Below are 13,953 nucleotides of genomic sequence, written 5' to 3'. Positions count from 1 at the left end.
GTGTGTGTGTGGCCTGTCCGGGCCTCATAGTGAGTTCCATGCCATCCAGAGGTCTATAGCAAGACCCTGACTTACGAACAGAGGGTTGCAGGGAGGGTGGTTCAGTTGATACAGTGCTTCTAGGGACTCAAGTTCAGTCTCCAGGATAAAAAGAGCTGGGCATGTGTGTGCCCGTGACCCCAGAGCTGGGGAAATGGAGATGGGTGGGACACCGTCAGTCAGCGTAGCCTGCTTGTTGAGTTCTAAACTAGTGAGAGACCTTGTGTGTTTTTGAAGGAGGAGGAGGATAGTGCCAGAGGAATAAACTTGAGGGTGTGCTGTGGTCTGCACACACATGTACACATGTACCTACACTCCACACACAGGTGAACATGTACATAGACACACATACACAGAAAAGGAGAGAAAGAAGAATATGTCCATTCGTGTAATCAGAAGACATCATTATCATGCAGAGTGGGAGGAGTGGACTAGGGCGTCATTTGAGCTGAGGGTACCAGCTGAGCCAGGCAGTCTAGCCTGGCTTTCTCAGTCTCCCCTGGGAAGCCCGGATTGGTGTTTCCGTCTCAGTGCAATGATGTGTGTGGCAGCCCCACACCTGCTGAGGTCCCCGATGACTGCACTTGAGAACGGTTTCCAGGTCTTCACTGAACACACCTGGCAGGGACAATGAGGGGAGGTCCCAGAGTGGGGGTCCTCAGTGGGGTTGTCGAGAGTCGGACAAGCCTACATTGGAGTGGTTACTGCCAGCCTCAGAGAGAACAGTGCCTGCTACTCACAGTGCCTCAAGATGGGCTGGGCCCAGCGTAGACCCTGTGCCAGATCAGAGGCTGGGTAGCGACTAGAAGATAATTCCTTTGAGAGACCGTCTTACCCATCTTTTTACACACACCGCTGAAGAGGTAGGGAGGCTTGTCTAGATGCACAGTGTCAGTGGCTTGTGGTGATGTTTTGTTGATGCTATAATAAATAAAGCTTGCCTGAAGATCAGAGTGCAGAGCTAGCCACACTAGTTAGCCATAGAGGCCAGGCAGTGGTGGCGCACACCTTTAATCCCAGCACTCTGGAGACAGAGGCAGATGGATCTCTGTTAGTTCAAGGCCACCCTAGGCTACACAAAATATCCAGTCTAAAAAAGAAACAGAGCTCACACCTTTAATCCCAGCACTAGGGAGGAGGAGATAGGAGTGATATGGCTGGGCAAGAGAGGAATGTAAGGTAGGAGGAGACAGGAGCTCAGAGCGGTCTGAGCAGCAGTCAGTCTGAGGCTGCAGTCTGAGGAAGGATTGCCCCTTTGGTCTGAGCATTGGTAGATGTAAGAACTCTAGTGAATGGCTGTTCTGCATCTCTGATCTTTCAGCTTTCACCCCTATAGCTGACTCCAAGTGGCTAGTGCAGATGAGGTACCTGGACACTCAGCTCTGAGGCTGAGTCCTGAAGTTTCCTCTTCACTTGCTGTCCCATTCAGCGCTCCTGGGAGTGACCCCGAGGAGCCCAGGATAAGAGGGTACTCTGGCCTCTGGCTCACTTGTGTCCCCCAAATAGAGGAGTTTCCTTCCTTTTTGCCAGAAAACAACTGCAAGGAAAGCCTTTAAAAAGTAGGTTTGCTCTGGGGATGTGATAAGCTAGACAAGGGATAAGGCTGAGAGAAACTAAGTTTCAGGGTTGGAACAGTCTGGGAAGCTGGAGCATGTTGTGTTGGCTCCCTCTTCTGGCTAGTAAGGGCAGAGCTGCTGAAAATAGTTCTTAGCTCCTTCCTTTGCACCTTCCTGAGCCACCTGGTATCTGAGCCATCCTGAGCGCCTTTCTGGTAGTCCTTGGTATTGTAACAGTTTCACTTCCCTTTGAAGGGAAGCTCATGGCTAACAAGATGGGTGTTTTTCTGGGCTAGCGTTAGCAGGAGGGAAGACTCTTCAGTGCCTTCTCTCTCCCACCACCTCCTGATTCCTGACGGCTAAACTAGATGGTGAGTAGAAGTGCTTGTCACACTCTTCATTTCCAAGCACTAGGAAGTGAAGTGTGCCCAGCACTTTCTTTTCAAGGTCTCTGCAGAGAGTCAACCAACTGGTTTAGCAACAGTCAGCTCATCAGCATCTTCTTACTATCGTGCCAAACCTGATGAGGTGAGATGTGGTAACACTGACAGGACTGTCTCTGTGAGATGCGGTAACGCTGACAGGGCAGTCCCTGTGAGATGTGGTAACGCTGACAGGACTGTCCCTGTGAGGTGTGGTAACTCTGACAGGACTGTCCCTGTGAGATGTGGTAACGCTGACAGGACTGTCCCTGTGAGATACGGTAACGCTGACAGGACAGTCCCTGTGAGATGCGGTAACGCTGACAGGACTGTCCCTGTGAGATATGGTAACACTGACAGGACAGTCCCTGTGAGGTGTGGTAATGCTGACAGGACTGTCCCTGTGAGGTGTGGTAACGCTGACAGGGCAGTCCCTGTGTGGTGCGGTAACGCTGACAGGACTGTCCCTGTGAGATACGGTAACACTGACAGGACAGTCCCTGTGTGGTGCGGTAACGCTGACAGGACAGTCCCTGTGAGATGCGGTAACGCTGACAGGACAGTCCCTGTGAGATGCGGTAACGCTGACAGGACAGTCCCTGTGAGATACGGTAACGCTGACAGGACAGTCCCTGTGTGGTGTGGTAACACTGACAAGACAGTCCCTGTGAGATACAGTAATGCTGACAAGACAGTCCCTGTGAGATACGGTAACACTGACAGGACTGTCCCTGTGAGATACGGTAACGCTGACAGGACAGTCCCTGTGAGATGCGGTAACGCTGACAGGACAGTCCCTGTGAGATGCGGTAACGCTGACAGGACAGTCCCTGTGAGATGCGGTAACGCTGACAGGACAGTCCCTGTGAGATACGGTAACGCTGACAGGACAGTCCCTGTGAGATGCGGTAACGCTGACAGGACAGTCCCTGTGAGATACGGTAACGCTGACAGGACAGTCCCTGTGAGATATGGTAACGCTGACAGGACTGTCCCTGTGAGGTGTGGTAACGCTGACAGGACTGTCCCTGTGTGGTGCATAACGCTGACAGGACAGTCCCTGTGAGATGTGGTAACACTGACAGGACTGTCCCTGTGTGGTGCGTAACGCTGACAGGACAGTCCCTGTGAGATGCGGTAACACTGACAGGACTGTCCCTGTGTGGCGCAGTAGTTGCGGAAGTGAGCTTTGGAGTCAGGTGAGCACATCTGTGAGTCCTGGCTCCGCTGCTCATCCGTACTGATCCGAGGGCAGTCTCCGGGAGCCTCGGTCTCTGCACCCATCAGGTGGGATCATTGTAACAAGCCCTAAGGTCATCGGGAAGATTCAGGCATGCAACACAGCACACTCAGTGAGTTTTACAAGGTTGAGGGAGTGGCTGCAGTTTGGCTTGGTGACACATGTGGTGGGGGAGGGGAGAGGCCGCAAGAACTGTTCACATGGCTCGTAGAATACTCACCTGGCTCCCTCACGTGTCTCTTCTCCTGCAGGCTTACTTCTTTGATGCCCCAGAGATGGACCATCTCCCAACAACTACAGCAACTCCCAACCAGACGGTTGTAGCAGCCAGATCCAGCTAACAGGGAAAGCCACTTTCATCTTGTGTGGTAGGTGACAAATGGGCAGGGGCATCAGTTCTGTGTTAGCATTAAGGACAGGAGGCTAGACCCTGTGTCTCTCTGCACACCTTCATGTGGGTATGTTTCTGTGGCTGAAGATTCCACTTTGAAGTCCATGTGCTGTCTCCCCGACAGGGTTGGGAAGCACGGGCTCTAAGATCCCCGGCAATAGAGGCCTAGAGGCCCTGCATTGCACCCACCTTCCCTACTTCCTGTGCGCCGTCCAGTGGCACAGGAGGGTTTCTCCATCTCTTAACCGTCCCAGCGATTTGTCTGTGATGTCTCAGGTTGGCCTCTGAAACCTTGAATGACCCCCTGGAGTTCTCTAGAGGCTTCTGAATTTTTGTGCTTCATTTGTTCGGGGCCCTGAAGTTATCCTTCCGTGAATGGTTAGCTGAGTGGGTCGGAGCGCAAGGAAAAGATCCAGCTTCCTGACTTAGGCTTTGCCTCCCTTTCTGCCTCCTTAGTGGACCAAGGCTGAGCCCTTTTTGGGTTGACAAGTTCCCATGTAGCCCAGGCTAGCCTCCAATTCATCACATAGCCAAGGATGACCTTGAACTTGAACTCTTGATCCTCATCCTGCTGCCTCTGGTTTTTCAAATGCTGGTATTAAAGGTGTGTGTCATCATGCCTAGTATGCCCCCCTCCCCATTGCCTCTGGGTGAGGATTGAACCTGAACCCAGGGCCTTGTACATGCATTGCAAGTACTTTGTCATACACTCCATGGTGAGCTTTGGTAGGGAAGAGCAATAACTAATTAGGATGCAATTTCTCCTGCCAGGCATGTGGGTCTCCACCTGTATTTTAGTTTTATGGAGTAACACACATTAGTGAAGGGGTAAGGAAGGCTGAGGATTGACATTTAAAGTTTCCTGCCTTATTCCAGATGACAAGACAAGATGGAGGGTGTCCCAGTTTATTTTTTAACTCCTCTCCTAGAGAAACAGAGACGAATGTGTTATCAGTGGCACTTACATACTTAGGTTATGAAGGGACTTAAACCTCCAGTCAAGAGGAACGATATCCAAAAGAGAAGGCCAGGTTCATCAGCCTCCCACGGCCCCACACAGCCCTGCTGCCGTGCCCCATGGTGACTGGCACCTTCCAACACTGTGAAGTGCCTCCTACCCACTCAGGATAGGGGGAGCTTCTTTGTGTGGTGCCAGTTCCAGCACTGGCCATGGCCTAGTGCCATCTGTTGTGATTGGACTCACCTAGATGCCCCCACCGCCCTTTGGCCTCGCTTCCCTGATGCTCACAGACAGAAGCAAAGGAACACTTCATCCGGCAGCCACCCACGGCCTCTCAGAGCTGATGGGAGCGTGGGGGCCTCTTCACAGGTTCTGGGTTTTCTCTGCTCCCATGCTGGACATTTGGTCATTGCTATTGCTGGAATGAATGCATCCACACTTGCAATTCTGTTGTCTAGAACATTCTTCCCTTCCCACAGATGTCACTTACCTGGTGATCCTGTCACCCATTATACGACTCACACTCTCCTCTTGTGATCAGGGCGCTGTTTGTGTGTTCATCTGCCTGTCCACTAGTGTGTTCAGACCTTGGCCATTCATTTGTCCTCTGTGTGGCAGTGTGACCCCCTGGTTAGAACTGGCTCCTTGTCCACCACATAGCCTGGTATGCAGTGAGTGCTCAGTAAATGTTTGTAGAGTGAGCACACTTGACTCCACTGTAGCCCAAGAACCTTTTACTCGGTTCTGTGAAGACTGGCTATCCCTCACTTCCTGTCTGCCTGAGCTGCTGCCATCTCCCAGGGCAAAGGGTATGTACAACGGCCCGTGGACTAACGGTCAGATAGAATTAGAACAAAAGCTTGCTCCTACCTCAGATTTACAAGGTACATTTGAGCCTTAGATACCTTAACTATAAAATAAGGACGACACGGCCTATATGAAAAGATTGTGGAGAAGCTTAGAGACAGTTTTTATAAGCTCCTGGCAACTAAGCACTCAGTAGTAAAGTGAAAGCTACTGTCCTCCTGACAATGGCTGGTAATTTCTATTGAAATTTGGTGGTCTCCATTGACTTTGCTTTGGTACTTTATTTCCTTTTCATAAAATGTGTGGGGATTTTCTTCCTTCATTGAGGAATTCCAGTTGTAGGCCCTTCTAGCTCACAAGGTTAAAGGCGCCTCCAGTGGCCTTGGGGAACAGCTCCCTAGCTGATACTTTCTTTTCCAGGATATACAGTGTAAATTCAAAGGCCAGAGTAGGCTGGGTTTCCATCCTCGCCTGTGGGAATGAAGCTAAGGCCAAGAGAGTTCCCAGTTCACAGACACCCGAGCTTGGTGGCAAACTGACACACATCCACCACAGCCCGCTTTACAGACCACTTTCCAGGGCGCTGTCCCGTCGGCATCTCTTACCAGGCTTGTCCATGATTGCATAGATGGGGGGGGGGTGAGTATGTGTGAGCTGATTGTGGTCATCCACTGCTGAGGAGCAGAACTGGGACTTGAACCCAGGTCTTGGAAAGCCAGCTTCTGAGTTCACCCATCTTCCCCGAGTTTTAGAGATGATGTTCTTTCTACAGCTGAAACCTGTGGGCCACATTGCTGCCATTCAGAATTTTTGTGGAGCCCTCTGGTCTGGCCTAGAGAGCTGTAGTTTGTAATGCCTTGACTGCATGTCTTGCTCATGGCAAGTCTGAGATCTGTGTCAATTATCTTTGCTGCCTCCTAGTTTCTGTGTGTTGGGGAAACTAGGCACAACTTAGCTTTTTCCTCACTTTCAGGTCCTCTTACGAGGCCGTGGCCATGCGTGGACTGGGCTGGGGCTCACCCAGAAGCCAGACTTGGGGAAGAACTCTTACTCCCTGAATTGTTGGTGGGGTTTAGTTCCTTGTGGCAGCCTTACAGGCTGTTGGCTGGAGGCCACCCTCAGTTCCCTTTTCACGTGGGTCTCTTCATATGATCACGTGTTTCATCAAAGCCAGAAATGTCTAGACAAGGGGTTAGTAAGAGTCTGTTAGCAAGATAGAAGTGGCGGTCTTACGTAGCACAGACCTGGAAGTGAGTCTTTTCCTTGCTTCATTGTGTTGATTAGAAGCAAGCCGCAGGTCTAGCCCATGCTGAAGCTGGATGGGAGGGGTTATACAAAGGCATGAAATAACCATTATTGGGGCTGTTTTCCATTCTTTACCCAGTGCAAACCTGTGGTGTATGCGTTAAGTTTTGGGATATACTGTTGTTAGTCCGTATGATAACTATTGAAACCTAAAGTTTTTGAGGAAATATAAATAGAAGTTCTAGTATTTTCTTTTCACTCTTCAGTGGGTTGGTGTGGAGCCTCCTACTTTAGCATGAATACACAGAGACTTGTTTGCGTCATGACTTAATTATTACTCATTCAGATAGTCCTGCAAATGGACTCTTCTAATGTTGATGAAAAAGACCTTGGCAGGGTAGGTGCCTTCCTTAGGCCAAAGTTGAGGTAGGACAGAAACAGAATCTTTGTTGACTTAGCCTCTGTTGTGTTTGGCCTGGGACCTGGCTGGCTTGAACAGCACAGGCGACCAGTGCATGTCAGGAGGGTGAGCCAGCCTTTGCAGGATGGAGGCATATGGATATGATGGTTTATGCACTGAGCTCAGGCCTTCACTGCTGCTCATACACCCACCGAGGCGGTTCTATGGGACCAGAAAGCCAGGTCTGATCTCTGCCTCCAGGATCCTCAGTCTGATGGGTTGATCCAGCATAACAGGTCACACGACATGGTGTGAGAGAGTAGTTACTGCGGCGGGTTGTCAGCTGAGCGCTGTAGGGCACGGGAGGGAAATGACTCAGGCTTCCCAGGAAGGTCTCATTTGGACTGTGTTTTGAAGGTGAGTACAAGCAACTAGTCACACACTTCTGGAGGAGTCCACACCCCATGGCTTGGAAAGGGGGCAGTCTAGGCTGTTCAGTGGGACACAGTGGTACCCAGAGGCACATGTCTCTGAGAACACAGTCATTGCTTGTGTCCTTGGCCTAGATGATCTGACATCAAGCACATGAGGGCTCTGTTGACTGATATCTCCTCAGGGGGGACTTGGACTCTTTCTACACTTTACAACAAAGGAGCCAGACACACTAGCCCTGGCACTGTAACCCTCCGGAGACTTGGTGCTGGGTCCAGGAAGTGATTTCCCAGCCTGGTCTACACAGAGTGGGCACCTCGGGACTGCACGGATCTGTGAGCTGGGGCAGCTCCATTTCTGTCAGGCCTCCAAATGAGATAGTGATGAACAGCTCCTTTGCAGCCTTCCTGGCAGAGCATCCATCGCTTTACCAATAAGAGGGGCTGTTCAGGGGCCCAGGCGCTGAGGATTTACGAGCTGGCTATGCCTTCTACTGTAAGCTCTGGGCTTCTAGCCTTCACTGAAGAAAAATGGCTTCAAATCTCAACAATAACCTTCCCTGCATAAATCTGTGCATGAGGACAGCTTAGCCCGGAGTGGGTTCTTGTGAGAACATTAACCTCTTCTCTCCCGGGAGCTCAGGCATCTTAGGGGAGCCCTAATTACTGGTAAGCAGGGCAGCTGTCCCTGAGTAAGTCACTGCAGCCGTCCTTTCTTGTCCCTGGCTTGTTACCTGAGTGTCCATGCTGTTTCTCCATGTCGAGCCTCTGGGAAAGTCCAGAAGCTACCTGGGAAGGTCTGCTTTGGCTTGTGGGATTATATGAAAGACCACCTTCAGGCTAAGGCACCTTCCCACAGGCAGTGACAAGTATGTGTGTTCAGAGGAGAGGAGTCAGTCACACTGCAGTGTGACCAGGGCTTTAATAATAGATGAATAGAGGGTTTCCGGTGAGGCCTTAGAACTAAAATCCTCCCGATTGGCCATGTGGGCTTATGAGCTGCTGTCCTTTCCCTTGCTCATGGCATGAGCACTTAGTTCTTTTTCTTTCTGAACATGTGTGTATGTGTGTATGTATTCATGTATGTGTATGTATGTGTGTTATGTATATATGTATGTATGTATGTGTGTATGTGTGTATTTGTATACTCATGTGTGTATGTATTCGTGTGTGTACATGTGTATGTATTCATGTATGTGTATGTATATGTGTATGTATTCATGTATGTGTGTATGTATGTGTATGTATGTGTGTATGTATGTGTGTTATGTATATGTGTATGTATGTGTGTGTATGTGTGTTATGTATATGTGTATGTATGTGTGTGTGTATTTGTATATTCATGTGTGTGTGTATGTATTCGTGTGTGTGTGTGTATGTGTGTGTGTGTGTGTGTCATGGCGCATGTGTGGGAGGCCAGAATACATCCCGAGGGAGCGGTTTCTCTCCTTCTACCATGTGGATTCTGGGACTTGAACTGATAAAGGCAATAAGTTCCTTTATCCTCTGAGCCATCTTGCTGGCCCATGAGTGCATATTTCATAAGTTAAAGGTACAAACCATTTCCCAGGATTCTGTATATTAGTTCTTTTGTTATGAAATCAGTTTTGACTTTGTATATAAGCTCCCCCAGCCCCCCACCCCTGACTATTAAAAAAATAGTTGGGTGTGCTTTTAATCTAAGCAGTTGGTGGGGGGTTTATACAGGCAGATCTCTGTGAGTTCAAAGGCCAGCCAGAGCTACATAGTTAGACTATCTCTTGAAAATAAATTAAAGTATACTATTTTAACTAATTTTGGGGAATTTTATACATTTGATCTTATTCACCCTCCACCTCTAACCCCCTTAGGTTCACCCTCCGTGAGCCCCCTTTGACATGCCCTCCAGCCTGCGTGGCTTCACCCCGTTACCCACGCTGTACCCTGTCCTTTCCATGCCAGACATGTCAGCAGTGCCCTGCCCACAAAATCTCTTTCCAGTCCTTGACTCTTGCTTTTCCCATTCTCTTCATTTTTCCCTGTCTTTGAGGAAGATTGGAGGACCCAGGATGCTAACTGGGTCAGCACAGTCCACTGGGCCATCTCCCTGGCCTCAGTCTCAGATCTTCTAGGTCCCCCCCCATATCTGGTTCATGGCTCCTCAATACTGTGTTGCCACACAGAAGTGGGCGGGAGGGGGTGAGCAGAGCTTGGGGTTCAGGTGGGAAGGAGAGGAAAGGCTTAGGCACTGCCATACCCTTCTGGCAGCCATCTCCGTACCAAGTGCAGAATTCAGGGCCTAAGTTCAGGATCTGTGGGGTGGGCCTGATACTGAGGTGAAGATCCTCTCTGCTGCTTAGCTCCGGGGGTATTTCTCTTAAACCTGTCTTTGTTGTTTTCTTTTTTTAGTTCTTTCACGTTTGGTGTGCGTGGCTCTTCTGAACATAACATCCACCGCCAGAAAGCAGGATGGGCGGTGTCAGCAGGGGAACTGTCGTTGCCCTGAAGCCTTGTCACCTGTTTAACGAGAATTAAGTGTTGGTCTGGGGTGTCAGTCACATGATAGAACCTTGCCTAGTGTGTGTGAGGCCCTGAACGTCCAGCCTGGAAATAAAATGCAGTGGTGTTTGACATGTGTCTGTCAGCTCCTTTCCCACACACCGATGTCACTCTGACTGAAACTGATGGGACTGAAAGGGAGGGAGCTGGCTAGGCGAGGGGGCGCTTAGGTGAGGAGTCTAGGAGTTGGAAGCCACTCTGGACAACATAGTAAGACCTCGACCTTCAGTCACTCTCCTAACCCCATAACAGTGTATGGAGAGGGCACACCTCACATCTGAGGGAAATCTTCACAGAAATCAGCACTTAGACATATTCCAGTAAGACGAATGAAACTTTGTTTTCTTTTTTCTAGACAGCACCTTGCTGTGTAGCCCAGGCTAGCCTTAAACCTGGGATCTTGCTTCAGCCTCCCAAGTACTGTGATTACAGATGTGTCCCATGTGAGAGCATGGGATTTGATACCAGAATGCACTTTAGCAGAGTCATAAAGGGATTTGAAGGTAGAGAACACCATAAGCAGAGGCACCATAAGAACAGAAAGAAGCGAGCTGGGCGTTGGTGGCGCACGCCTTTAATCCCAGCACTTGGGAGGCGGATCACTGTGAGTTCGAGACCAGCTTGGTCTACGGAGTGAGTTCCAGGACAGGCTCCAAAACAATACAGAGAAACCCTGTCTCGAAAAACCAAAAAAAAAAAAAAAAAAGAACAGAAAGAAGCATCTTTGGGGGCTGTGAGGGGTCTGCAAGCAGGTAAGTTTCAGTTTCCTTAAAAAAAAATGTCTTTTCTGTGTGTGTATATATATATATATACAATGTGTGTGCCTAGTGCCCTCGGAGGTCACAAGAGGCATTGGATTCCCTGGAACTGGAGTCACAGACGGTTGTGAGACCCCATGTGGGTGCTGGGAATTGAACCCCGGTCCTCTGGAAGAGCAGCCAATGCTCTTAACTACTGAGCATCTCTCCAGCCCCTGGTTTTAGTTCCTTAGACTGTCACTTCTGTCTTAGTCCAGTGCTCAAGAGCAACGTGAGCTGAGCGCTAGTCGCCATTTCTTCCGGGTGCACTGGTTGGACGCCCATGAGACAGAGGGCGACTAAAAGGAAAGCCTGTATGGCAGACGGGAGCACCCAGCTCGGTGCCTGGCTCATCTCCTTGCCTACTGAGTGCTGGGGGATTCAATGAAACAAAGTGACACACAAAATAAGTTTTCTGAGAACCTTTTACGTCTTGACCTGGACCAGCAGGTTGCTCTTCGGTGACAGGTCCCTGAGAGGAAGGACCAGGGAATGAGTGAAGGAGACAGGAGAGCTGGGCTCAGCAGGGGTCTTACACAAGCTGTGCCTTCTGCCCGGCAAGTGTATTAAGAAGCGCAGCGTGTTACATACAGTTTGCAGGGGGAATGGGACAGAGTCAGCAGAGAGCTATAGTACAGTGAGAAGTCAGCAGGAAACTAAACAAGCAACGTTGCACAAAAGGAACTTAGGATATCTTAAGTGTGTCACAGACCGACACAGTGGCTTTGGGAGTGATAACTCTGTCCTCTTCAGGGGAAAAAGCCAGGTTCCTAGGAACCAAAACCTTAACTCCCTTGAGGCCCTGTCCCCAGTCCCAAACGGGCCTGCCAAGGCTGCCCTAACAAGGACACAGATCTAGGTTCCCTTTTCCTTTCGTCGGGGCCTCTGAGAGAGCCTTGGATGGTCTGGCTCCCAACAGAGGCTTCTGAGTTGGCATTGTTTGAGAGGTTACTCTATAATGTCCACCAACTCCAAAAACTCCAAAGTATCAGCTTAAAGCATCAGTGTTGTATTTCTTGTTCATATTACAGATTCCTCATGTTGGGGGGGGGTTGCATACGCCTTTAATCCCAGCACTCGGGAGGCAGAGGCAGGTGGGTCTCTGTGAGTTCGAGACCAAGCCTGGTCTACCAAGCGAGTTCCAGGACAGGCTCCAAAACAATACAGAGAAACCCTGTTTTGAAAAACCAAAAAAAAAAAAAAAAAAAAAAAAAAAAAGAAAGGACGAAAAACCAAATAAACATAATAAAAACAAAAACAAAACAAAAAACCCACAAATTCCTCACAAGTTAGTGGGAAAATGGTTCATTCCATCACTCAGGTACTAGGTCAGGGGGTACTACCAGTTCTAAAATATTTGTGATCCCTGTGTCAGGGGTAAAGAACTCTAGGCCAGCACATAGTGGCAATGAAATCTGCCAGCTGTAAATGACTCATGGCACTGCCACTCATGAGAACTCATATAGCCATGCTGACAGGTTATTTGAAAGGTGGGTGACAGGGCTCGGTTTCAATACGTTGGTGGAAATAAACAATATATTACTGTCCCCCCCTTTACAGTTGAGGAACATGGTGAGGTCGAGTGACTTGTTCAAGCGAACCTGCTCTCCGCAGGGCACTGGGATTTTCCCTGCATTGCTTCACTTCAAAGCCTTTAGCTATGGTCTGTATACTCTTGAGTGTCTGGTGGAAAGCTTTGGGACAGCATCTTCCTCGCATACCTGCAGATGAAATGTCGTCAGTCACGTTCTTCACCTATGGGTCTCATTTGGCCATCTGTGTCACAGGCTTAAGTCCACCTCTGTAGGGAACCTATGCCGTGTTGAAAAGAGGGAAGCCTGTGTGTGGCTGGATTACATGCTTTGATCATCTTGTGTGGGGTTCCCCGTGGTTCTTTTCATTGCTTTTCCTTATGAGTTCTGACCCCCAAGAAGCAGACAGCAGAAACAGCCCTGCCACATAGCCACAACCTGGCCAAGGGGAAGAAGGAGGAGCCTGAGTTTGCCTTTCTGTGGGTAGCCTGACGGTCCAACTCTTCAAGGTCACCTCCAGGATTTGAGGGAGTACACAGTGAAGTGAAACTGAGTTTTAGGTTTTTTCTTTTTTTATCAGAGGGTATGGAGTAAACTCGTACATGTGTCCTCCAAGTCATGTTCTTCATTCTTCTGCCTGTTTTTCTATCCCCTAGTTTTCTTCTAAGTTCTAATTCTTTCTAGTTCTCCTTTATTTTAATTCTCTCTACTTCTATGTTCATCTAACTTAAATACATATTTTTTTTTAACAGGAGGCTTGGGGCAAAAAGAAAAGAGGTTATAAGAATTACAACTTGCCTGGCAGTGGTGGCACACGCCTTTAATCCCAGCACTTGGGAGGCAGAGGCAGGCGGATCTCTGTGAGTTCGAGGCCGGGCTGGACCAATAGCCTCCAAAACAATACAGAGAAACCCTGTCTCGTAAAAACAAAAAAAAGAATTGCAACTCATTGGTCATAGCACATTCCTTAGGTAAACAATGAGTACAGAGCCATTTACCATGGCAATACAGGGGTTCAAGGTTTCTGGTGTAAGATTGTGACCAGAGGTCAAGGGCATAGTACGTGATGAGACCCGCTGCAAAGAGATCTGTACACAGTCAGACCTCATCAGCCAGACATGGCAAGTGAGGAATTGGCATGATTTTTTAGGTTGCTTTGTATTAACCTTGGTAGACATCTGTAACCCTGACCTTGTGCATATCTGTAAAGTTTTTAACTTATCCACCAACAGAAACATTCAGTCTAGTTTGAACTTGCTCTGAGGTAAAAATGAGCTAATTGTGTGTAGCTTGTCTTAGACTGGGGGGAAATTGTTGTTTTCTTGTGCTAGTCTGAGTAAAAGAAACAAAGCAGGCTTTTAAGTATCTTACAGTTCTTATGGGACAATAGATTTAGTTATGAAGCATATTCTAGTATATTTTCTGTATATCAAGATTAGACAGATTATGAGAAGTCATCCTCCTGACCATTCACAGATATATGTGCCCATAAGATTAAGATGCAATCATAAGATTACATATACACGTCTCGTGAGATTACACGTTACAGTTCAGGTATTGGGGAGACACCTTTTGCACATGTGAAATTACAGAC

At 48.8% G+C, this 13,953-nt stretch overlaps 1 protein-coding gene across 5 annotated transcripts in view; it reads left to right on the top strand.

Annotated features, from left to right (window-relative positions):
* Window positions 1-10,102, top strand: part of Yipf1 (Yip1 domain family member 1) — a 35,215-nt gene extending 25,113 nt beyond the window's left edge. For all 5 annotated transcript variants that reach the window (XM_013114998.2, XM_040757023.1, XM_013114997.3 and 2 more), the window contains 2 exons: window positions 3,509-3,625; window positions 9,881-10,102. In XM_013114998.2, coding sequence (XP_012970452.1) covers window positions 3,509-3,598 — 90 coding nt within the window. In that variant the 3' untranslated portion in view covers window positions 3,599-3,625; window positions 9,881-10,102. The remainder of the gene's footprint in view (window positions 1-3,508; window positions 3,626-9,880) is intronic.
* The last annotated feature ends 3,851 nt before the right edge of the window (window positions 10,103-13,953 follow it).

This window comes from Mesocricetus auratus, unplaced genomic scaffold (assembly GCF_017639785.1).
Source record: "Mesocricetus auratus isolate SY011 unplaced genomic scaffold, BCM_Maur_2.0 Super-Scaffold_100014, whole genome shotgun sequence".
Lineage (NCBI taxonomy): Eukaryota > Metazoa > Chordata > Mammalia > Rodentia > Cricetidae > Mesocricetus > Mesocricetus auratus.
The sequence above is the reverse complement of the archived record's forward strand: the minus strand, read 5'-3'. Positions and strand labels throughout refer to the sequence as shown.